The sequence below is a fragment of the Pholis gunnellus genome (assembly GCF_910591455.1).
Source record: "Pholis gunnellus genome assembly, chromosome: 9".
In the NCBI taxonomy this organism is placed as follows: Eukaryota; Metazoa; Chordata; class Actinopteri; order Perciformes; family Pholidae; genus Pholis; species Pholis gunnellus.
In genome coordinates this window covers 20,309,188-20,331,967 of record NC_136535.1, presented here as the reverse complement: position 1 = coordinate 20,331,967, position 22,780 = coordinate 20,309,188, and the positions used below count along the sequence as shown (strand labels likewise).

At 43.2% G+C, this 22,780-nt stretch overlaps 2 protein-coding genes across 6 annotated transcripts; both read left to right on the top strand.

Annotated features, from left to right (window-relative positions):
- Window positions 1-87: 87 nt before the first annotated feature.
- npat (nuclear protein, ataxia-telangiectasia locus) lies at window positions 88-9,799 on the top strand. Of its 3 annotated transcripts, none has more exons than XM_079166236.1 (17): window positions 88-241; window positions 473-591; window positions 716-776; window positions 870-942; window positions 1,084-1,124; window positions 1,485-1,727; window positions 1,944-2,019; window positions 2,755-2,875; window positions 3,284-3,372; window positions 3,515-3,596; window positions 3,817-3,913; window positions 4,024-4,140; window positions 4,365-5,774; window positions 6,173-6,273; window positions 6,392-6,479; window positions 6,609-7,951; window positions 9,024-9,799. In XM_079166236.1, exons 1-17 carry the CDS (start codon window positions 205-207, stop codon window positions 9,102-9,104), a joined length of 4,179 nt encoding a protein of 1,392 aa, XP_079022362.1. In that variant the 5' UTR covers window positions 88-204; the 3' UTR covers window positions 9,105-9,799. The 3 variants fall into 3 exon arrangements, with proteins under 3 accessions (XP_079022362.1, XP_079022363.1, XP_079022361.1); XM_079166237.1 differs by having other exon boundaries at window positions 3,281-3,372; window positions 4,365-5,717; XM_079166235.1 differs by having other exon boundaries at window positions 3,281-3,372.
- Window positions 9,800-10,372: 573 nt separating this feature from the next.
- vmp1 (vacuole membrane protein 1) lies at window positions 10,373-22,370 on the top strand. 3 transcript variants are annotated; one of them, XM_079165770.1, is made up of 12 exons: window positions 10,373-10,387; window positions 10,905-11,009; window positions 11,306-11,438; window positions 11,612-11,702; window positions 12,134-12,244; window positions 16,000-16,167; window positions 16,459-16,590; window positions 17,923-18,003; window positions 18,151-18,267; window positions 19,154-19,215; window positions 20,768-20,867; window positions 21,476-22,370. In XM_079165770.1, exons 2-12 carry the CDS (start codon window positions 10,931-10,933, stop codon window positions 21,617-21,619), a joined length of 1,218 nt encoding a protein of 405 aa, XP_079021896.1. In that variant the 5' UTR covers window positions 10,373-10,387; window positions 10,905-10,930; the 3' UTR covers window positions 21,620-22,370. The 3 variants fall into 3 exon arrangements, with proteins under 3 accessions (XP_079021896.1, XP_079021895.1, XP_079021897.1); XM_079165769.1 differs by having other exon boundaries at window positions 10,374-10,507; XM_079165771.1 differs by lacking the exon at window positions 10,373-10,387 and adding an exon at window positions 10,675-10,727.
- The last annotated feature ends 410 nt before the right edge of the window (window positions 22,371-22,780 follow it).

Genomic DNA, 22,780 nt, shown 5'->3' with positions numbered 1-22,780 from the left:
CATCAGGACGAGGACATTAATCCTCAAACTTCCGGGTTACGTGCTTGAGTTCCCCGCCTTTTGAGTAAGCGACAGCATCCCAGGACCTTCACAATAATAACCGCTGACGTTTTTTTAAATTCGACTCGGTATAACAGATTTTTTGAGAGATTTTTCTGAACATGTAGCTTACTTTTGACACTTAATATCAACCAACAGGCAGCCATGTTGCTGCCGTCCGACGTCGCCCGGCTTGTTTTGGGTAAGTCTAATCAAGGTTTTAGTGTTGTCGTTCGAAGCGAAGTCGTAGCTGTACGTTAGCGTTAGCCAAACATGATACTTAATCAACGTTAACTGTAAAAGGGTGGCTCAATGCGCATAGCCGTTACCAACCGTCAACGATAAACCTGCAGTGCATTTTGGGTAATTAACTATCTACATTTTTTAGCTTTGTTATGCTGCTCTTATGATGTTGGTAAACGTCCTTCTTCAGGGTACCTTCAAGAAGAGCGACTGTGCGCGACAACCCAAGCTTTCATCCACGAGTGCCCAAACCTGAAAGAGTACGCCGAACACTCCACAGAAGATGGGACTATTCCTGCTTGTGTTTTTGTAAGTGCGCCTTTTTGTCTCTGATAGGCCCCCTTTACACAAACTCTTCAGTGTGTATGTCATGATGCTCGTACATTGAACTTCACGTCTGTGATTTCTCTTGTTTGTTTCCCCCCAATCACAGTCCGTCTTTGGGAAAGGCCTGACAACCATCCTAAACGAGTATATAGCTGCCAAAACAAAAGGTGAGCTTATCTGACATTGTTCCTCTTAGAAACATGTAGCATTTGTTATATATTCTTAGTGTCGTGCTTATGTTTTGGGCCATTTTTCAATAGAGTCTTGTCATGAGGTCCCTGCAGTGATGACCTCGTTGTGGAAAAAGCTGGACTTTACTCTCAACCAGATCAAGTAAGGAGCTTCAAGATTCATCTTCTAAAATCACTGCAACTGAGATTTAACTGACCACTGTCTCAAATCTCAGTGATTTCTATTCAAAGCTGACACTCAACACTGATATTGTTCCATTATTGTTCTATTTGTTTTCCTTAGGTCATTGCAGAATTCCCCGGCTATATCAGCAAATCAAAGAAGTAAGTCTGTTATTAGTTTTTCCATTTTAATATAAGATTTTACATTTCTACAACTACTATCTTTGCCGACAAAAGGTACATTACTGCTACATTAATGTATACTGCAATGTTACCAATGTTTTTTTTAATCAACACCCACCCAAGTACGTTTGACTCAGCTATCAAGGTTTTTCTATTATGATTTCGACCCATCAAATGTATTGTGTGGTATGCAGTTGAAAGTGTAATTGTCTAATGTTGAGCTGTTCTGTTGTTGTCGATGGTAAAGTTTTTATTTATCTTATATTTGCTGTCTGAGTTGTGTTTTGACTCAGGGTTTGTTTTTAGGGCCTTTCAGTTACTAGTCTCTGTTTATTGCAGTACGTTCACGCATCGGATTGGCTAACATGGCTAGACAGCGGGTGTTGACCGCGGCTTCGGCTGCTGGTGTCGTCTGCTCATCGGTCTCTGAGACGAGCTCCATCGTCAGCCCTGCAAACATCTCCCACAGCATGCTGGGCCACTCCACTCCCGTGAGCTACACTGCCGCGCACGCCCGACCAGCCACCGGCAGTGGCGCACACGAGCAGATCCATGATGGCAGCCGGTTACTAAATACGCCCAGTCAGTACCACAAAATAGGCAGTGCTCTCTATATTTTTTGCTTTTATTGACAGTGCAGTTGAGGTGACATTTTTAATACTGTAGAGATGTTGAAACAAACATGTATTCTGATTTTCTTTGAACAAAAGTATTTTTGATGATTGCTTGAAAATGTTGATGATTGCCACAAAACAAATTTGCTTGTTTTTGATGTGTGACGTAATGTGTCCACCACAGGGGATTCACCAATACAGATAATTGTTTCAGAACATCGGCTAAATCCAGGTCCAATGTCTCCTGGACGGCGGAAATGGTAAGAATAATAATTATTATTGTTATATTGCAGTTAACGCATTGATGCATTGGATTGACAAAGCTGCTTTCTCGATGCAGAACTACAGTAGAGAAGTAGAAAGTTAATGCTTATTCGGGGACTTGACTAGAATGCATACCGCATTGCATTATGGGATGTTAATGCCGCCGTAGTGTCCAGTCTTTGCATACTGTAATATTAGACTGGAAATAGTATGCAACTCGCAGCCTATTGGTTCCATACTACGGTTTCGGACATATTAAAAATCTCACATTCTGTCTTAGCTACTAAATAGCAAGACATTTTAGAAATCACCAAAATGTCTACCGTGAAAAGAACTACTGAATTCTTGATATTTTAGTCAATGTGTCTGTATGACCGTGGCTCATACTTTGTGTGTGAGGTACAGGGCCTCGGTTTAGACCTTATTCACAGCAGACATTTGCACAGCTGACTTGTGATTGCAGTGAAAGTGAGGGTGCTGCTTATTGCATTTAATGAAAGGTCTGTTTCAGTCAGCAGAGCAGCATAAAAGGACTGCGGAACTGCTTCTTCAAACTGGAAAGGACTCATCGTTAATGTTATTAGTTACACCTGTGGTTTTCCTGTTAACAGCTTTAGTTTGGGGTGTTTCTGTATGAGATGGCGCTTCAAGTGTTCATATTGCGTTGTCTATGCCTTGTGCATGTTGGCAGCCACCTCCTAAACTTATTTATTTTCTTCTGCTGCCTTCAGGGACACCCCCAGGAAGAGAGGTGGTGCTCAGAGTGGGTCTAGTACCCCCAGTAGATGTGCCATGACTGTCAGTGCCCCCAATGCAGAACCTCCACCTGAAGATGGTGATGGGAACTTTCCTGTAAGTAGAACTATATGTCAGGGGTTTTGACCAAACGATGATCTTGTGCAGCAGATTAGGGCTAAATTACCTCTTTAGATTATCACCTCTTTAGAATACCAGAAATAAATGTGTTTTCATTTTTGTAGTATGGTGAATGACTGGATGCTCTAGACACCAGTTTGATCTGATTTTGGTTCGTTGTGCAGGGCCAGCTTCACTAGGACATGTCTCAACACTTCTTTAATCTATTATTTGAGTTAGTGAGGGGTAAAAGGAACTGTTGTTTCTCAGACCAACAGTAGGTGACCTCAGCCTTACCTCTGTGTTTCTGGAAGCAATTAAGTGATAGTAGAATGTCACAGAATCAGAGGTTTAAGCGTTCATATATTTTTTGGACCTCACAACACATGCTAATTTCCACAGCAGCTTGTGATACAAAATGCACGTGACAAGATATTGGGGGACCGATCGTTACAAGAGAAGCTTGCTGAAAACATCAACAAAATCCTCGCCAAGTAAGTTTTCAGTTGGCATTTCCTCACTGCGTTTGTATTAAGTTGTTGTGATGGATGATTTGTGATTTTGTCGATGGCAATCAAAGTTGTGACATGTCTGCAAGCATGTTATCACATGGCCGTACCAATTTCTCCTCATCAGTGAGCCAACGCCCCAAACATCTAAGGCCCCTTCAAGTACAGTGGAGGCAGACCAGTCTATTGATGAAATCCTGGGATTACAGGTGCTGAAAAACTATAATAATTAATATCATAGTAATATAATTATATACTGTGTGTGTGTGTGTGTGTGTGTGTGTGTATATATATATATATATATATATATATATATATATGTGTATATATATATATATATATATATATATATATGTGTGTATATAACACGCTGTGCTTATTTTACAGTGTGTCCTTACATTATTTCCTGACGTTTGTCCTCTGAAACAGGGGGAAATCCACATGAGTGACGATGCCATTCATGACATTTTGGAGCAAACGGAGTCAGACCCAGCTTTTCACGCCCTCTTTGAGCTCTTCGACTACAGTAACCTACTTTGCTTTCATTTTGTTTGCTGTGCAGAGCACTTCTGAATCACTTCTTTTTAAACTGTGTTATAAAGCACTATAGAAAACTTTTATGATGTGTATTTACAGATAAAACACGATTCCCCGATGGCGAACCGGGGGATGGAGATATTGGCAGTATTCCAGTAGAGGGCGACCTCGCTGGACCTTCATCTACAGTCGGACCCCTTCCGAGTGATGATCCAGGTATTCTTACAATGTAATGCAGTAGTAAGCTCTCAGAGAGAAAACACCGGTGTCACCTTTTGATTGTTGTCTGCCTCACAAAGGCCAAGGCAAGTTTCTTGAATTCAAAGTTTGGAAGATGAGATATAAAAAAAAATCCTATTTACTCCTATTAAAGACCGAGCTGTATTAAATACAAACATGTGGACAGATACCAATACTCAAATATTTATTTTATTTTTCAGTCACTGCACACCGAGATGCTAAGGCTTCGGATACAACGCCAATGGCCGCAAAGATGAGAGCTGGACAAGAGCATAGGACCAGGAAGTCTACTGCTCCCAGCTTGTTGAAGAAAGTAGCTCTTGGCCCCAGCGGCAGAGTGTCTAGAATAGAAAACAGTTCAGCCAAGTTGTTAGTGAGTCACGGGGAGCATCAAGGTGTCTCATCCGCTGCAGTGGACTCAAACAGCAAAGAAAAGGCCTCACTCTTCAATAACTTTGTTTTTGTAACACCGATGGATGTTGATGAACCGTTGAACACCCCTCCCCCTCTTTCAGACTGTATGCTCATTCAGGAGCCCGCCACAAAGGACGGCCCGTCCATCGTAACTTCTCCCAGTGAATCAGCCGTTCTTCCCTCTGCTGTGTTTAATGTGCCGGAAGCGACATCGTATGTCGTTAAAGGACCGGAGCATAAACAAGCGGCAGGATCTAAAGCGCAACTCGCTACAACTCGCCCCGCTGCTTTTTTGTTTCCTTTGCAAGTGGAACTAAACAACACTCCGATGCTGACGGCCGACCTACCTCATATGTCTCTTTCAAGCAGTGGAAGAGACACTCAACCCGGGGCTTCTCTCTCAGTGACGCCTGAATCTGCCTCTTGCACATCTCCTCCTAGCAGTGCCGCGGTCACAACTGTGCCTGCCTCGCCCTCATCTGCACCCACATCTGCTTCTACCTCTGCAACGCTAACGGCTACGCCCGCCTCATCCTTACCCGTCTCGCCCGCATCCTCCTCCTCTTGTGCCCCAGTTGGTGCATCACCCGATCCTCCAACTGCCAACCACACCACTCCAAGCAAGGCTGCAGCGGATCCCAGTAATATCGTTTCTTTGGAGATCATTATTAGCGACAACCAGGAGGAGGATTTTTCCAGCAACGTGGCCTTGAATCAGACAATTTCTAGCATTTCTGGAGACAATATACCCACCATCTACCTTTCCTCTCCAGCTAAGTCCTCCGTGGGCCCCGGCACACCAAAGGCCACCTTGGATGAGGCGGCACAGGCAGTTAGTGGCTTACAAACCTCTGAGTCGCACGCCAGTCCTCTGAGCTGTAAGACTGGAGCTGTAGTCTCATCCCCGTTAACGGGGACGTCACAGGCCCAGCAAAACTTCATAATTCAGCTACCCCTGAACGCGGCTAACCCTGCCCTCCAAGGAGCCACTGCCAGCTATTTCCTTGTGACTGAGCCCCCTACTGCAGATGCTCAAACCAGACAGGTGTTACTGTCTGCTGGAGTCTCAACGGTGCAGCCTTTACCCACCAACCAGTACGGGGTGACCACACCATCACGCTCTCGAGGCTCCTCCACCGGTAAGAGACAACAGACTACAGTAGTGGGTCATCTCGGTAGACAGAAAGTATTCTCTAGTAAGTATCACTAGCTGGCTTTGGTTTTTGTAGTTGCATCTTTTTTATATTTAGTTTGTAATTGTCTTAACTTACTGTGAAAGGGACACCTCTTCCCCTTAAGGTACTTTGGGCGGGGCAAACATTAGACAATGTCGCTTTGGCCCCATTTTTATAGAATGTGATCATGTGTATTGATAATGAGTTATGTTCCTATGAAGCAATACATAATGCTCCATTTGGTGTGCTCGTCCACATTGACACACAGGCTGCAGTGTAAAATGACTGAAAATATAAAACATTTGGAGTACCTCAACAGAAAATTCAGGAAACTCTAAAGTTGAGCAAAGTTCATTTTGATTTTTGTTTTAGTTTTTTTGCCATAATCAAATTATTTTATTTTATTTTATTTTGTGCAGGGCCAACACTCATCTTACCATCACCTGTTAAGCCCATGTTGCTTCCTGTTTCTGTTGTGGGGCCAAATACTCTGGGGAAGGTCCAGATGCTGTCCAATCAGGTAACAGAACTTTATCTGCACTTCTTAAGTTGGTAGTCAATAGGTATTTCCTTTCTTAACATGTTTACCTAAATAATAACATGATTCCTGATCATTCTGATGATCATCTACTTTACAGCTTGTTGCCATACCAAACCCAGCCCCTGTACAGCCGTCAGAAACTGTCAAGCCAAAGTCTCCCACAATCAAACAGTCTACACCTGCTGGTGAGTTGCAAGTTGAATTGGAGCGGTGCCAGCTAGCGCTATAAGATGTTTTACTTCATGTTACCAAAGTATGTCCTCTGTGTTTATGTTAATGTTTTAATGTCACGACCCTCTTTCTCTGAATTCCAGGCACTGAGCAACACCTGGTCGCTAACTTGGTTCAACCTGTGTTGGCTGACAACACGGGCCAGCAGGAGACAGCAATGGGTCCTCGTCATCGGAGAATTCTATGTTTTGACTCTTCTGCAGAAGCACAAACTGCTAAAACAGCAAGAAGCACCAAATCTACATCTACACCGCGATCTGTCCAGCAGACTGAGAAAGATGATAAACAGTCGGGGACTCGAACTAAACCTTCTATCTTGAGTGGCAACAAGCCCCGGAGGAGAATAGAGACCGTCAGATGCTCAACAGATACCCAGACCAGAGGAGGCTTCATGAAGGAGGCAGAGAAGGCCACTCCTCCACAACAGCACCAGAAAGATCCTCTTAAAAAGAACTATCGCACCCATAGCGAAGAGTCTCAAAGGGCAAGTACCAGCAGGGTTGATGCCCCTCAGCCCGAGACTTTGAAAAAGTCCGAATCGCGAAGGAGATCAAAATCTATAGACAGTATACACAATCATGATAAGGATGGTGATGCAGCGAAAGCGAAGGATTCTCGTACTTCCAAGTCTTTGTCCTCTGATTCTGCTCTGAAATCAGGAACCGTAAAGGAGAAAGAGGAGAGCAGCAGGAAAGAACCTGCAGAAAAGGCTGCTGGCAAATCACGAGAGGGGCGTACAGAAAAGAGGACTCCTACTCAGGAGATGCCAAATGTGACGGCTAACAAGGAAAATGAGATGAAAGGCAGCTTGCAAGAGCAGCAGCAGCAGTCAACGCCTTCATCCTCAGCATTAAGAGACTTCAGCCCTCCAGTTGTCACCCAGCCTGCATCTAATCCTCAGTCCAAGGCTACAAAAGCCCCCTCAAAGACCAGCTCTCTGGCCAAACAGGCAGCTGAGATGCTGCAGGACATCCAGGGGCTCAACTCTCCTTCCTCCCCGGTCAAGAGGCCCGGAGCAGCCGGCTCAGACCACAGCCTTCCCTGTACCCCGGGGACTGGTCGCAGCCAGGAGGAGTCCGCTGACCGCGCCCGGACTCCTTCCCGACAGAGGAAAGGTAAAGACGGAGAGGGGACTCCCAAGCACCTGATTCCTCCCAACACCCCGGACGTCCCCACCTGCAGCCCAGCCAGCGAGGCCGGCAGTGAAAACAGCATCAACATGGCCGCCCACACGCTCATGATTCTCTCGCGTGCCGCCATCGCCAGGACGGGCACGCCGCTGAAGGACAGCTTGCGTCAGGAGGAAGTGGGAGAGAAATCGCCCACGAGCTCAAAGAACTCTAAGAAACGCAAACAGCCTTCTCCCACGGCCAGCCCGCGTGCAAAGAAGGACTCAAAACAATCTCCCAGCCAAAAGACAGACCGGGTGAGTACCACACAAGGATTTGTCCTGTTTAGAATGTGTTTGGGTGTTAAAACTAGACCTACTTTATGTTATAGACAAGTTCTGCTCCAACAGTATTCTGTTTTCAGATGTAGGGCTTTTTTCACTGTGTATTATTTTTCCGTTTTAATCGTTTGGTCCATAAATTGTCAGGAAAAAGATAAACATTTTATAGTTTAGAAAAGCCCACGGTGATGTCTTCAAATCACCTATTTCGTCAAAACTCTATAAAGATTTTCTGTTTTCTATCAAATATGGAAAGCTGCAAGTTCTCACATTTGAAAAAAAAGCTTTAAAAGGGAATCTTTGATATTTTGGATTTAAAAATGACATTAAATCATTGAAAGCAATGAATCAATTATCAATATAGTTGCAGATTAATTTTCTGTTGATTAATTGACATTGTTTCAGCTCTACTTGAAAGTCTTGCTGTTGTAGCTTTTAAACAGACAGTACTTACCCCTGCATGACTACCAATACACTCTGGTTGGCTCTCTGAGGCAATTCTACTGATTATATGTTAAAACGGTATACTGATGAAAGTTAAGCTTAGTCGTTAAAGTTAGGACTGAGAATGAGAGATGTCCTAAAATGACATGCAGGTTTGGTGCATTGGACTCTCTTTGTCTGTAGGTGTGAATGTGTCGACATGTGTTCGTCCTCCAATAGACTGTCAGTCTGCACACGGTGCCCTCTGTGGCCCTGAACAAGATGAGCAGTTTACAGAGTGGATGGATGGATTTAGGTGACAGTGCGGCCTTTACTCTAGTGCCACCATCAGGCCGATCTTTACTATTATTTATTGTTTTCATTAAGAATTAAGAGTACTTGAGTTGTCTCTGTTTTGCATCCTTGCAACACTGTGTGTAATGAGCAACATGTTTACACAGAGCCACAAGATGTTCTCTTGCTGAAGAACTGCCTTTTGCTGTCCGTACTGTCCTTTTATATTGTAATGAAGTGTTTATGCATAACCCCATTAATACCATTAAATGAGGGGGATGTTGATTCACATCACTGTGGTGTAATTCTGACTTTTGGTTTTAATCTGCAGGAAAGGAAGAAACTTGTAGACTTCTTCCCCCAGGACCTGGATGTGGATAAGTTCCTGTCCTCACTACACTATGACGAGTGAAACCGGACCCTCCAACAGGAAAGGACCTCCGTATTGCTACCTGCTTAAGTTTCGATCCAGGAATAGAACAAGCCATCTGCTAAATCAGTGCCTAAGGTTCCAATTAGTGACCTTGCCTGAGACCTTGTAAGCTGCAATGTCTCCTTCAGCCAATGAGGGGCTTTGATTTGGTTGATCAGCTTCCTTCCATTTTGGATGATCTGCATAACGTCTTGTTTGATGCAGCAGCTCCCCCCCTCATGCTCACTCCTGTTACATTTTTCATTGTTTTGTACAAACATCACTTGTTTTGGGGCCCTTTGACATATTGAGTGCATGTTGATAAAATGATGACTCAAAGCATTTTCTTGGTCAATATTTGACTCTAGTTTGATAAATCCAGTTTACACTGGCTGATAGGCTTGTGTGTGTGTGTGTGTGTGTACAGATGTGTTTTCTAATTTGAGTGATACTGAAGACTCATTGGCTTTAGTTTTTCATGTTCAGTGAAGTCTGGTTAATTGAAAAATACAAAAATGTGAAATTCTATTTTATGTCACACACATATATACATACATGGAAGAATGAGACACACAAAATAGCTGCAATTGTTCAAAATTGCGTATTCAAGCTTCATTCAATGTAATAAAACAAAGTCGTTGTGTATTTGTCCTCGGTGTACACAGAGATGTCTTCGGCTTGAATGTCATGTCATGAAGCTCAATAAATTAAGTTTTGCTCTCTGAGTAAAATAATGATCTATGTTCAGTCTGCATCATTGCAGTGAGGTAAAGGGTCATTTAAGGGCCCAAAAGGAGATCCATCAAGTATTCAATGCAGACCTGTTTTACAGTTGGACGGTCCTGACTCCTGACTGACAGACAGACACTGAGACTGATCAACAATGCTTGGACTTGATTTAGGATTAATGCCAGCTTCATCTGGTTCTAGACTAATATTGCTCCATGGCTCAAGGTTAAAACTATCCCACCGCGAGTGTTGCAATAGTCTCACTTTGTTGGCAAATTTGGCAACCTCTGATTGGACCATGACACACACTTTACGGAAATACGTATCCAATTTAATTTCACAATAAAAGCATCACCTTTATGAGTTGCATCTTATTGAATTAGAAGGCAAGACTGTGCTTTATATATACTACGCATTGTTTCCAGGATTACATAACGGATTATTTCACCACACCAGGACCACAAAATTCGCTTGAAAAAAAATATTTCACGTCTGAACGGGTTTTACTTGAACACGTCCGACGTTTGTTTCCGGGTCTAGAGGACAGGAAAGAGGTACGACTGTCATATGATTTTAACAAACATCGCTCTAGATCCCCTCAGTTTGGAGTAAATGTTGTCATTACTATAGCAGCAGAACGACAAGGAACGTTTTTTTTACATATCTCCTCACAAGTAAGGCGACTCCTGATTAATATTTAAACCCTTTGATGTAGAAACTGCCTCCCTAGCTTAGCCTTTAGCATGGTGGCTAACCGGTTAGCATATGAAGGATTGTGATGTGCACGCATTCGGCATCATATCTCGTGACAGATTAAACCTCAAAGCGACGATTATTAAGTAAACCACACGTTGTTGTCACGAGGCAGCTGGTAACATGTTCGTCTTATATCTTGTATGATATTTAGTCTTTTTGTGATCTCATTTAAATGTCTGTTGGCGTGTTGACGAGATTTTTTTATTTTTTTTAAAGCTGATAAGGATTTCCAGACAGGCATGTGCTCTTTGGTCCATAGGAAATGAAAGAACAGCGAGGGAGCGACTGTTATTGTCTTGTTCTCTTGTCTCCTAGCCTGACCTGCTGAGACCTTGATAGACATGATGGCAGCCAACGGAGCGGGCTGTGAACGGCCACAGAAACGTGCAGCCAGAGACAAACACAACGGCAAGACGACAGGTCGGTAAACGTCCAACTTTTTAAACGTGTACAGTAGAGGAAGTCAACACTCATATCCGAGGTGTCCCTGACACGTGTAGCTGGTGTTATCTCTGATGCCACAGTACGATAACCACCACATAGTTTGAACAAGTCATAAACACCCGAATTCATTCAAACTACTTGACTTATAATAGAGCTGGTTGATGCCACGTGTATCATGCATTCACCAGTAACAGCTCAACAGAATACAATAGTTGAAGTAGAGGATAGTAGTACAGTATTTGAGGTTGATTGCATTTCTGTCTGCGCTCCAGACTCTTCGGTGAGAGAGAGGCGACAGAAGGATAAGGAGGACCGCCTGTCTCTGGTGGTGTGGAGGAGGCCCGTCACCACACTACACTATTTCCTCCTGGAGACTATTATCAAGCTAAAGGAGTGGACCTTGAAGTAAGACGTTTGACAGGTTTTTCTAGTGTTTCTGTCAGGATGTTTGCGTCGTATCTGTTTTTCTTGTTAATCTCGTCTGTACTGCTCACCAACATACCCTGTGACTTAAATAATAATTAGTTGTTTGAACTTGTTTCCTTATTGACATTTTGTTTCCTTTCCTTCCTGTTCAGGCTTTGGCAGCGACGAGGCGCAGTGTGCTTAGTTTTGTTGTTATGTTCTCTGTTCTCCTTCGCCTACTCTACGGAGGGAGCACACCAACAAGTAAGGCTCAATGTTAATAATCAACACCACTGCGCTGTCACCAGCCTGTTTTAAAGGTCAATGATAAGTCACTCTTTAGCCACCTAAAGACATTCTTGGAAGGAAGCTGTTGGGAAATAATGAGGTCGAGTAACCTATTATCATACAGTCAGTTGTGTTCACTAATTCCTCTGTGCAGCGGCCCGTTACCGTTCGGTTAAAGCATCACCAAGCCTCAACATAAAATGAATCTCCTTATATTCCTCACATTTCTAATGATGAACTAATAAGTAACTCATGACAGCTCTTAAGTAAATCATTAAATATCAGTACGAAAGACTCAAACTGTTATTTACAGTAATTAAGAATTACCTTTTTAAAAAACGGACATAATTCAATGAGCATTTCCTGTTTCTTCCGCCTTCTAATCAGTTTTATTTTCCTCACTGAAGTATGTCCAGTACCTGGAGAAGAGGTTCCTGTGGTGTGCCTACTGGGTAGGCCTTGGGATCCTGTCCTCGGTTGGCCTTGGGACTGGCCTGCACACCTTTCTCCTCTATCTGGTAAGATAACACTTTACGGTTTGGCAGAAGTGTACACACCAGTTCATGAATTGGGTTAGTACAAAGTACAGGGATGCTCACAAACACCACACCAAAAAAAGAGATGAAAAATAAAAAGTATCAGACTGCACTGAGTTAAGAAAGTGCTGCAATCCCAGCAGCCACCTCGCTGCGAGGCCAGCTGTGGCTGTGAAGAAATCTTCCGTCTTACGATGAGCAACATGACAAAAGTGAGGAAAAATATAAACTAACACAACTTTATGAATTTGAAAACCGCCTACTGTTCTGCCTCTACATAAAGTTCAAACCAACTGGAGCAAATGTTGATGTAATGCCATTTAAATAAGCGGCATACAATTGGAAAAGATGGGGGAAAAATGGCGGTCAGTGATAAAGTCATTTGCCCATCTGTACACACTGTAAGTGCAAACAAAAACAGACTCGATAAATAGATGTAACGTTCCACTTAAACCACATTAATATCAAATCATCCACATGTTTTTGTCATGATTGTATCCATTACTACATTTACATATTTCTGGGAAATGTGGTCGGATGTACTCGGCATGAGTCAGGACGTCCTGTGTGTATCTACAGTATGCAGGCTGACATCTCATTCACCACACACTTCCCTTCTAGACATACCTGCCTAATGGACATAAAAGCTCCATGTGTGTCTATTCCTGCAGTTGCCAGAGGATGGCGTCACACTCCACATTCATTGTCTTCCACTCATTCCATTTTGTCACCCTTCAGTCCAAAGCGAACCAAAAGTTCAGTGTAATTTTTCCCCTGACATGCAGTCACAGAATGACCGTATGACTGAGTCACCAAAATGTGTGTCACTGTGTCTTGGTTGTGGTAAAAATAAAAAAAAGGAGAACGTAGCAACATAAAACCAGAGTGCGACACAGTCCTCTTTAGACCGATGATGTGGCTTCTGTTCTGTGGAGTTTGTGCAGATGTGGTTCCTGCTGAGTCAGATGTTTCCGTGATAATGAAATCATGGGAACAGATATTACTGGGACCTCCATGTGTCGGGAGATGCGGTGCACTCCTCCTGTTAATGCTTCACATTGTTTGTTTGACTGGGTTCACCGTCCTCTGTTGTCTATAGTTACTCTAAAAACTCAGTCCAACAATAACGCGGCGGTGGCTCATACTTGTTCTCTTTAACACTTCAGAAGGTGTGACCTCATCCTCTCTCTGTGTGAGGGAGGTTTTCTCTCTATGAGTAGGCACCGTCATCTCCCCCGTATGGAACAACCTAGCATCTGTTAAACCAGTTTCTCCTCATTTATTTTTTTCTAAATGACCAGCTTTTACTTTTGCAATAGATAATATCTTAGAAAAGACTTTTTTTTTACAACAACTTTCCTTTGCGTCCCACTTTGATGGTGTGACGGCCTCTGGATCCCCATGGCTCAAGAGCCGGGTCGTGACAGATGGCCTACTTGAGGCTCTTCTGATCTTGTGTTTTACTAAACCTGATACAATGTTACAATTCCCATTAGAAACATTGTGTCCAGACAATAAAATGTAAACCAGTATTCCCAAAATGTTAGTGGCTAGCAACCTTCATGTTACAGGAGAAGAGTGTTTTGTTGAAAGTCAGGACAGTCCTACCATGTCTCTATTATAAGTGGGAGGGCTCTTGTGGCCCAATTAGCGACAGAAGAACGTGGTGGTTTGAATTACAATTAACTTTACATTATGAACTGAGCAAAGATACTATTAGTTTCAACAGCATGTTCAAGGGGTTCCAGCCGTGGAGGAGTGTTTTTGAAGAGGTTTAGAAAAAATAGTTCCAGCTCATCAGTCCTTCCCCAGCTCCTCTCCGTTAGACCTCCTGCCATCTCCTCGCACCAACCCAGGCCTCCTTTATCGTAGCCCCCTCTAGATCGTATGACCTTTTTCTTTAGCTTTTCACACATGTTGACCATATGACGTAAGCCCTCTGCTCATAAGGAGACTATTTCCTGTGTCTCTATTCACTAGAACTTAGCTCGTGTTCACAGTGTCACAGCTCCGATCGCTGCTGCCTACTCGGTGTTGATGTCAGCCGTAGACGGGGAAAGCCCCGGTTTTAATTTTGAAGGGAAAAACATCTCCCACCTGCACACTGTGAATTCACATCAAGCCTGAAGCATGAATAGATAGCCCCATAGAGAGGATGAAATCATCCCACTCATGGGAGAGGGGATTCACTCACCAGCATGATCGTATGATTCATCATGATGGGCTGGAGCTCAGTGCTGGATTCTAGTCATAATACTGTGGATGAAATGGGAGAGAAAGCATGTTCATACATTGCTTTTACTCGGAGATGCATCTTTTTGATCGTGGTTTGATTAAAGCTGTAACGATGGCAGCTAAATATGATGCTGTTGATCCCACCCCGTCTCCGTTCATCTCTTTGGTTTAGAACACGTCACGTCCTGAATAAAGGTTTGTATGATGCTCAGAGAGTGATTCCTAATTTTGGTAACGTACACTTCTCAGGTCCAAATTAAAGTCAACCAGCACAGGGTGTTTTTTTGCTAATTATTTGTTGGATTCCCATGAAATGTGCTGGTTGTTCATGGCCCCTAGAGGATTAGATCGTAACAGTTTTGGTGACACAGAGAACCACGCCCGAGAACTTCCCTCTTGCTCGATCCAGAGGTCAGAATGTCAAAGCAGATTGCCGTAAAATTGTTGAATTGAACATTTGAATCACTCCGTGGCCCTTCCTGTTGAGTCACCTTCCCAATAAGCTTCACATATTTAGACCCGTTCCTGGTGAGAAACAGAACAATTGGTAGTCTGTTGTCTGTCCCCATCTCTGCTGCTTTATGGGTCCACTAGCAGTGCTTTTGCGAGGTTGCCTCGTTCCTGATGATTGAAGATGATTTGTAATCTTCTTTTTTCCATTTAATGGAAATCCACGTAGTCAACGGATACCAGGCAAAGAAGTGGTTCATCTGTCCTGTATGCAAAGCGTTGTACTCTGGTGAACAAAGAAGTTCCCCGCAGGGCCAACGTATCGCCCGTCTGATGAGTATCAGAGTTTGACTCACAGCTTAGTGTTTCTTGTCGTGTCATGAAGAAACGCCGTTAAGTGAGCCCCTGTTTGCTTTGGAACAGACCGTGTTGTGTCAACTAAAGAAGCCTCTTGTGCGTTCGTACTCGGTGGGGAGGAGGGGGGGTGGGGGGTGAGTAGTTCCAGTCAACAGATTAATTGTGCGCTGTCCATCTTCTGTCAGTGCTGCCTGTATCACCTGAAGGAGGCATAATGGAAGAGCTGTGTGGTAGTTAACAGCGGGGCCCACTGTTTTTTTGAGGCCAGGTGGCTGAGCCTAACCAGACGTCTTTACAATGATAAAGGATGACATGCCTACCTGTCGGAGAGAGAGACCGTGAGTCAGCTACCGTCGGTCTGTGTCTGTACCTGTAGGCACACGAGCTCCCTTAATCATGCAACAGCACATTCACCTAAAGTACTTGTGTAGGGCTGTGCAATACAATCATATAATCATTGTTAAAGGGTCAACAGTTACTAAATACTTAAATACACACAGTTGCCAGTTTATTAGGTACACCTAGCATTTACTGACCAGGGTGTGCTTTTAAGGAAATAATGACATGTGGTATTGGCAATATTTAAACCACCTTCTGTGGAGAATAGTCAACAAGAGTAGGCTAATAATAGTATAGTATATGTCCTCATGGTTCCCAGTCCACTAATGCAGCTCATCTTGTCTCACCTCTCTCAGGGTCCTCACATAGCATCGGTGACCCTGGCAGCATACGAGTGCAGCTCCACAGACTTCCCAGAGCCCCCGTACCCAGACCAGATCGTGTGTCCCCAAGGCGGAGGGCTGGAGGGGAGCATCTCCCTCTTCTCAATCATGTCAAAGGTCCGCCTGGAGGCCTGCATGTGGGTAAGTTTGAATAAAGAGACAGTTCAGCGATGCACACTGACAAAGGGCAAGAATGTTGGCCAGTGCCAGCGGTGGGCGGCGTTGTGACAGCTGGAAACTACTCTCAGCCTCATGTCAACATGCCTAATGGAAGGACAGAAACGCCATGATACTTGTATATGCTTCAAACGCTTGTGTCGCGTGTACGTAATTCAAAAGTTCATGGTGGCATGAATTAGTCGCCTGTGGGTGAATGTGGCGAAATGGATTAGCAAACGCTGACGCGGGGCATTTTTGATTGTGCTGGTTTAGGGGGCAGGCACTGCCATCGGGGAGCTGCCTCCGTATTTCATGGCCAGAGCGGCTCGTCAGTCGGGAGCTGATCCAGAGGACGAAGACTACGAGGAGTTTGAGGAGATGCTGGAGCAGGCAGAGGGCGCTCAGGTGAGAGTCGCACACACACACACACACACACACACACACACACACACACACATCTGTTATGAGAACCAGTGGTTTTGTCATCAGCAGATCATGTGCACAAAAATACAAAGAATGTTTTGATCAAGATTTAAGAAGCAGCACCCACCTCAGATGATCTTTTCTTTTGATTTGAAGTGGCAAACGGTTAGACCTTAATGTGTAGTTTAAAAATCTCCACAAACACAAGTTAGCTGTGAATAGGTTACATTTTCTTTATCCTCCAAATTTGTCACATTTAGTGCAGATTTTAGCCTAGATTCAACCTCCTGTCCTCATTGAAGACGCACCCTGAATATTGACGTATTCGTCCCTCTACTTGGTTCCGTATTAGCACAGGTGTTTACACTTTACCACCCAATATGATATGATCATATCTGTTCCGGCCTCATCTTTATAATGCACGACTGACCATGGAGCCACTGTCCAGTGATTGGTCCTGAAGTACCATGTGACTTCAGTGAAGCCCCTCCCTCCTTGCACTTCCAGTAAATCTGTCTGTTTTGTGGGTGAGTCACCCTGAGCACAGCTCCCCCCTTTAATCATCCCTCGGGCTACGCTCTCTCTCCTGCCTCCTCCCTCCCTCACTCCCTCCCTCCTCTCTTTTCACCGGCCTCTAATTTGACTGACGGACAGTTCAGTCAGGAACCTAAGCTCACATGACTGGAGACGGCTGAGATCAGATGCTGAGTCAGCAGTAGACATCCGCGGGATTGTGTACGTTGTCTCCATGACCGGTTTGTCAGATGAATAGGCTCAAGAGGCCAAACCTCACATCACATGGGTTTCATCACGGGAATGTGTTCAGGACGTATCCGCGTGTGCATGTTTCACATGTTTTCTAAGCAACCGGCTCACAGGAGAGTCAGAAGCTTTTATTTATTCACAGCTGAGGAACACATGGTTCATGGGAATCAATGTCACACTAAATATTTTAAGAAGAAGATTGCGAGACATTGAAACAAACTTGAAAAGAATGAATTGTAACTGAGCAAATTATTGCATTTATAATTGCATTATTATGACAAACGGTCACTAGGTATTTCACCCCAGTACTCTTAACAGTACTCTCGCTTCTTGTAATAGTCTTAGCAGAGAATTTGCACAGCAAACCACACCTGTGAGAAACACAGCTCGAGTATTTTCAGTAATGAATGAAAGGTGGATGTGTTTAGAGACCCCCATGTATTTAAATTTTGTGCTGTGTCATGACAGTCTTTTAAGAAGATCTTACCCATTCATATCTGACAGCTGTAATGTGGTTTGAATCGTTTTTTTTGTTCATTTGTTTTTCAGGATTTTGTCACAAGAGCTAAACTGGGAGTTCAGCATATGGTGCAGAAAGTGGGCTTTTTCGGGATCTTGGCTTGTGCCTCGGTAAGTTCTTTATGATGTCCCTGCAAGTTTTATGCATGTGTGATGTAAGATTTCCTCATTTCAACAAACTTTTGTCGCTGTTGATTCAAATATTAACCTGTAACAAGGGTAATTTATAGATTAATGTGATTTCTGTGTGTGTTTCAGATCCCTAATCCCCTCTTCGACCTGGCTGGAATAACTTGCGGTCATTTCATGGTTCCCTTCTGGACCTTCTTTGGAGCGACTCTAATTGGGAAAGCCATCATCAAGATGCATATACAGGTCGGTAGCTCAACTAAAAGTTTTTATCAGAGGTGGTTCTACACGAGCAACGGACCAGTTCACATCAAATCACACCAGTTTTTTCCATTTTAACATTAAAAAAAAAACCATACAGGCACACTTTAAATGTGACTCATCTTTTGTTTCATGTCATCACAGTTGTCTGTCCACATAATGTAATAATGCATGTCAAAAAATAAGAATAGAAGGGGAAAAAGGGGGGGGGGGGGGGGGGGGGTTGCAATGCTGACTGATTCACAACCTCAAAACGTGTGGGAGAACTAAGATCAAACCTCCAGCTTAGATCGAGCTTTATATTATTATTTTTCCTTTTTTTTTGGTACCTTGAACCTCTTGGGCATCACGTGTCGTATCCTGTCTGATTTTGTCCAGGGGGCCATGTGTCATGCCGTTTGAAGCTGATCAGTTTCAGGACCGGAGAAAGAATATTGTGGTTTTTGGCCCCCCCCCCCCCCCCCCAAGCTTCATACCGACACACACACACTTTGGCGCTTTGCAAAAACCACACAAAGCCCCTCGCAGCCCAGAATTTAGCTTACTGCCTGGTTTGGGTTTTGTAATTAGTGTGTCTGTGGACTGTGGCAGATGTGGCCTCAATTTCCCACAGCTGTGCCGCTAAAATAAAAAATCTAAATATGTTGTATCCGTCAATATATTTCTGTTTGTCATGTGTGTTTCTAAGAGACACTTTGTTGTTTTGTTAATTATTTCTTTCCTCCCTAAATATGTCTGCCATGTCCTGTAAAACACAGTTCCACATCAACGTATATCATTTTATGTCGTGGAGGTTTACTGTGTTGTATTCCTCTGCATATTATCAGAAAGTAATTGTTTTTAACGCTTAATCTCTCTTGTTTTCCTACAGAAACTATTTGTTATCATCACCTTCAGCAAGCACATAGTGGAGCAAATGGTGTCTCTCATTGGGTAAGTGTGTGTGTGTTCCCCTGATTTTGTGGACGGTAATGCATTTGTAAACCTTTTCAGATGCATTTTGACCACTGATTGGAGATCCTGTACGAATGAATGCCTTCACTGCGGGGGTGTACGTGCATGCATTTAGCATTTTTCCACAGAAAAGGTATACCCCCCCCTCTCCCCCTCCACACACACGCGATCCATCTCTGCAGCACTGGGTGTCAGGCATGTGAGGTCCCATCTGAACATGTTGATCTGACTCACCAAGTTCAGCTTTCACTTAGATATTTGCCCCAGCGAGGCGGGAAACGCAATCATAGACCATCGATGAAAAAAACCTTCTGACTGTTGAACTAATGTCAGGTTTAAGCAATTAAAGGTAACGGTAATATCCTAGTGGTTAGCTTTAATTATGCACTTTGGGTGCTAAAATGTAGCTTTCACAGTAAAAGAAAAACATAAAAAAAGATACTAATTAGTATTCATTGTAGGTCAAGTAATGAATTATCAGTAGGCCAAATAAAAGCAAGTAAAGAGTTTAGTCAGACCTTTCTGTTCACGGGAGACTAAACATTTTTTTTAAATGAGCAGTTAGTGATCTTAATCTGTTACTTTTATGTACGTCCAGGTCGTAGCTTTGACCTGAATCTATGGTCATAGCCGAGTGTTCTGAGTCCACTTGATTGAAAAATAAGATTCAAGGTTCTTTCCCATGAAGGTCAGACGGTGACTCGCTATGAGAGCTTCAGTGCTGATACAGGATGTTTTTGTGTGTGCTTGCATGCTAAGTGGAAGAGATAGCAAGAAAGATGAATGAGTCAAACTAAAACTAGTTGGGTTTGTTTGAAATCAGCAATTACCCACTTCCCTTTAGCTGTTTAGTAAATTATCCAAACGCATGTTTATGTCTCAACTTGGGGCAGAATTTAATGACTGCAGTGGGAAGTCTATATTCTTCTTTTCTAGGTAATCCCTAGAAAAGAGATCCCTTTCAACTCTTCCACTGCTGGCCAACATGTAGAACGATAACTCCATTGCTTCTATATGAATTGATAAGCTGGTATCCATTATGATTGGCCCCCTGGTGAGCTAATCCACATTACCAAATAAGGACATGAGCACGCCCTGATTGGATATCTTTCCACAAGAAGGCAGCAATGGTGGTAAAGGTGATGACATCATGTCGACTCACTTCCTGATTTAAGGGGCTGACACAGGCTCCTATAGAGAGCTGAGGAGTATAAGAGGAGGGCCAAAGGGTTTCTGCTTCATTCCTCTCTGCTGTCTGCTCCTGCTCACAGTAGGTGGAGGCTCCAGGATGGGCCCCTCATGTAGGACGGGGCCTCCAGCAGCTGTTCCAGAGGATGCTGGTTGAGGACCTTTTTGGTAGTGTTCAGGGAAAGAGAAGACTTCAGGCTCTTATAGGGAACAAGGGTTCACGGTCTAAAGCTTGAGTTTTTTTGTGTCTCCTTGTCAAAGGAAGGGTGCTTTTAAAGGGTAAGTGAACTAATGTTCTTCCTCCCCGTCTCTTGTGTCTCTGTGTGGATGTATGCGCTGTCAGGTCTGTGCCCAGAGTGGGACCATCACTCCAGAAGCCCTTCAGTCAGTACCTGGACGCACAGAGGAGCAAGCTGCACCATGCTGGAGGAAGTGCACCAGCGGTAAGAGCAATACTAGTGGTAATATTTTACCACGCACCACTTTAGAATGACTACTTCTTCTTTATATCACCAAAATCTGACTTTTATTGATGTATTAATTTGTTAAGATTAACAATATATATGTCTTTGAGCCAATCAGTTGGGCGCTTGTTTTAGTAAAGCCCAACAGATTTTTGAGGCCAATATTTATATTTTTGAGTGCTTAAATTAAAAAAAAAGCTTATTTTTTTCTCGTAATTGGAAAACATCATTTCTTTTAAACATCCTTGAATTTGGTTATTACCGAAGTGTGACTGTGTAATTGTCAGTGCTCTCTGGTGGACAAATTATGTAACTAAGAATTGTTTTTAGTTATTGACCTTGTATATTTACTTGTATATTTGCGAGCTGTAGTTTTTAGTTTCAGTCTTTGGCTGCTAGAGAACATTCTGCAAATGGAGCTTGTTATATATGAATACCATTTTCTTCATGTACTTCATTGCAGAAAGCAAACGATATTCGCAATATTTTGTCCCCTATGAACTGTAATATTACAATATGCTTTTTTTTTTTTTTTTTTATGACTGTAACTGATGGCATACGCACTCCCAATTTTCTTGGGTTTCCAGGATGAGAACTGGCTGTCGTGGGTGTTTGAGAAGGTGGTGCTGGTCATGGTCTGCTACTTTGTCACTTCCATCGTCAACTCCATGGCTCAGAGCTACGCCAAGCGCCTGCAGCAGCAGAGGCACACGGAGGAGAAGACCAAGTGATGACGAGACGGAAGCGGTTCAAAAACATCCAAGTGACTGTTTCTGCTGCTGCTGCTGGGAGACCCTCCGCTCAGCCACGGCCACTTACGACTTAACAACAAACCTCACACCCTCCCCTCCCCCCCTCCCCCATCCATTCTCAGAGGCCGACCACTCAAAAAAAACCAGGCACTATTTGTTGGCGTGTGTGCGCGCGCTTTTGAGGATGTATGTGCTGTTTGGCGTTTGTCCCTCTTCAGGTTTTGTAGTTCTTCCTCTCATCTCACTCTCTCGGTGTGTGTAGTGCGATTGGTTTTATTGCTGATCTTAACGTGTTTCTGTTAACTTAACCCATTCGTTGACCTCAGATGTACAGCAGCAGTTGGGTGGTGACTGCTGTGTAGGTGCAGTGCCCATCAGACGCTATGCCTTATGCAAGACGGGGAGGTCTCACTTCCCTTGAATATAGTTTTTGACTTAACTTGATTTTTATTTAATTTTGTAACATTTATGTATGGATGGATCATGACTTGTTTGTACAGTGCGCTGCCAAGATAACTGCTGTGGATGGTCTTTCTTTTCAGGGTTAATTTTCCTGTTTTTTTTGTCCTGTTAAAGACCAAATTTGTCTCTTCTTTTTTTTTGGTCTCTGGAATTGTCCGTTTTAAAATAATGAAGAAAAAAAAAAGAAGCAATATCAACTTAAGAGTGTGGTATTGATGGTTTGCACATTGTGTAAATATCTTAATATCTTTTTGACAGTATGCACAGATGTATTTCTATTCTAATGGTCTGTGTGGACATGAGTTAACTTGAACCAAAAAAGAAAAAAAAAGAAAAGGTGATATCATTTGTAAAGTGACATTGTACTCTCGGCTAACTAGACCCATTTCTATTCTGTACATTTAGGTTGAACCTTGGATCAGATCATATATAAAACATGTAAATCATAGCACTGGTTTCCAAGTCTGATTCTCTCTTTTGTTTCACATTCTCTTTCAGTTGAAGATTAACTTTTAAATGTTCTCCCTCATACGCTCTGTGATCTTGTGACATTTAAAACTGTTGTAAAGTTTCTTTAAACCCTCGTGACGGAGCTAATGGTTAGTTTTCTAGTGATCATCTGTAAGGTAAGTGAACAGTTCAGCGCCATCAGTTAGTAGTTGTTTATCTGGGCTGATT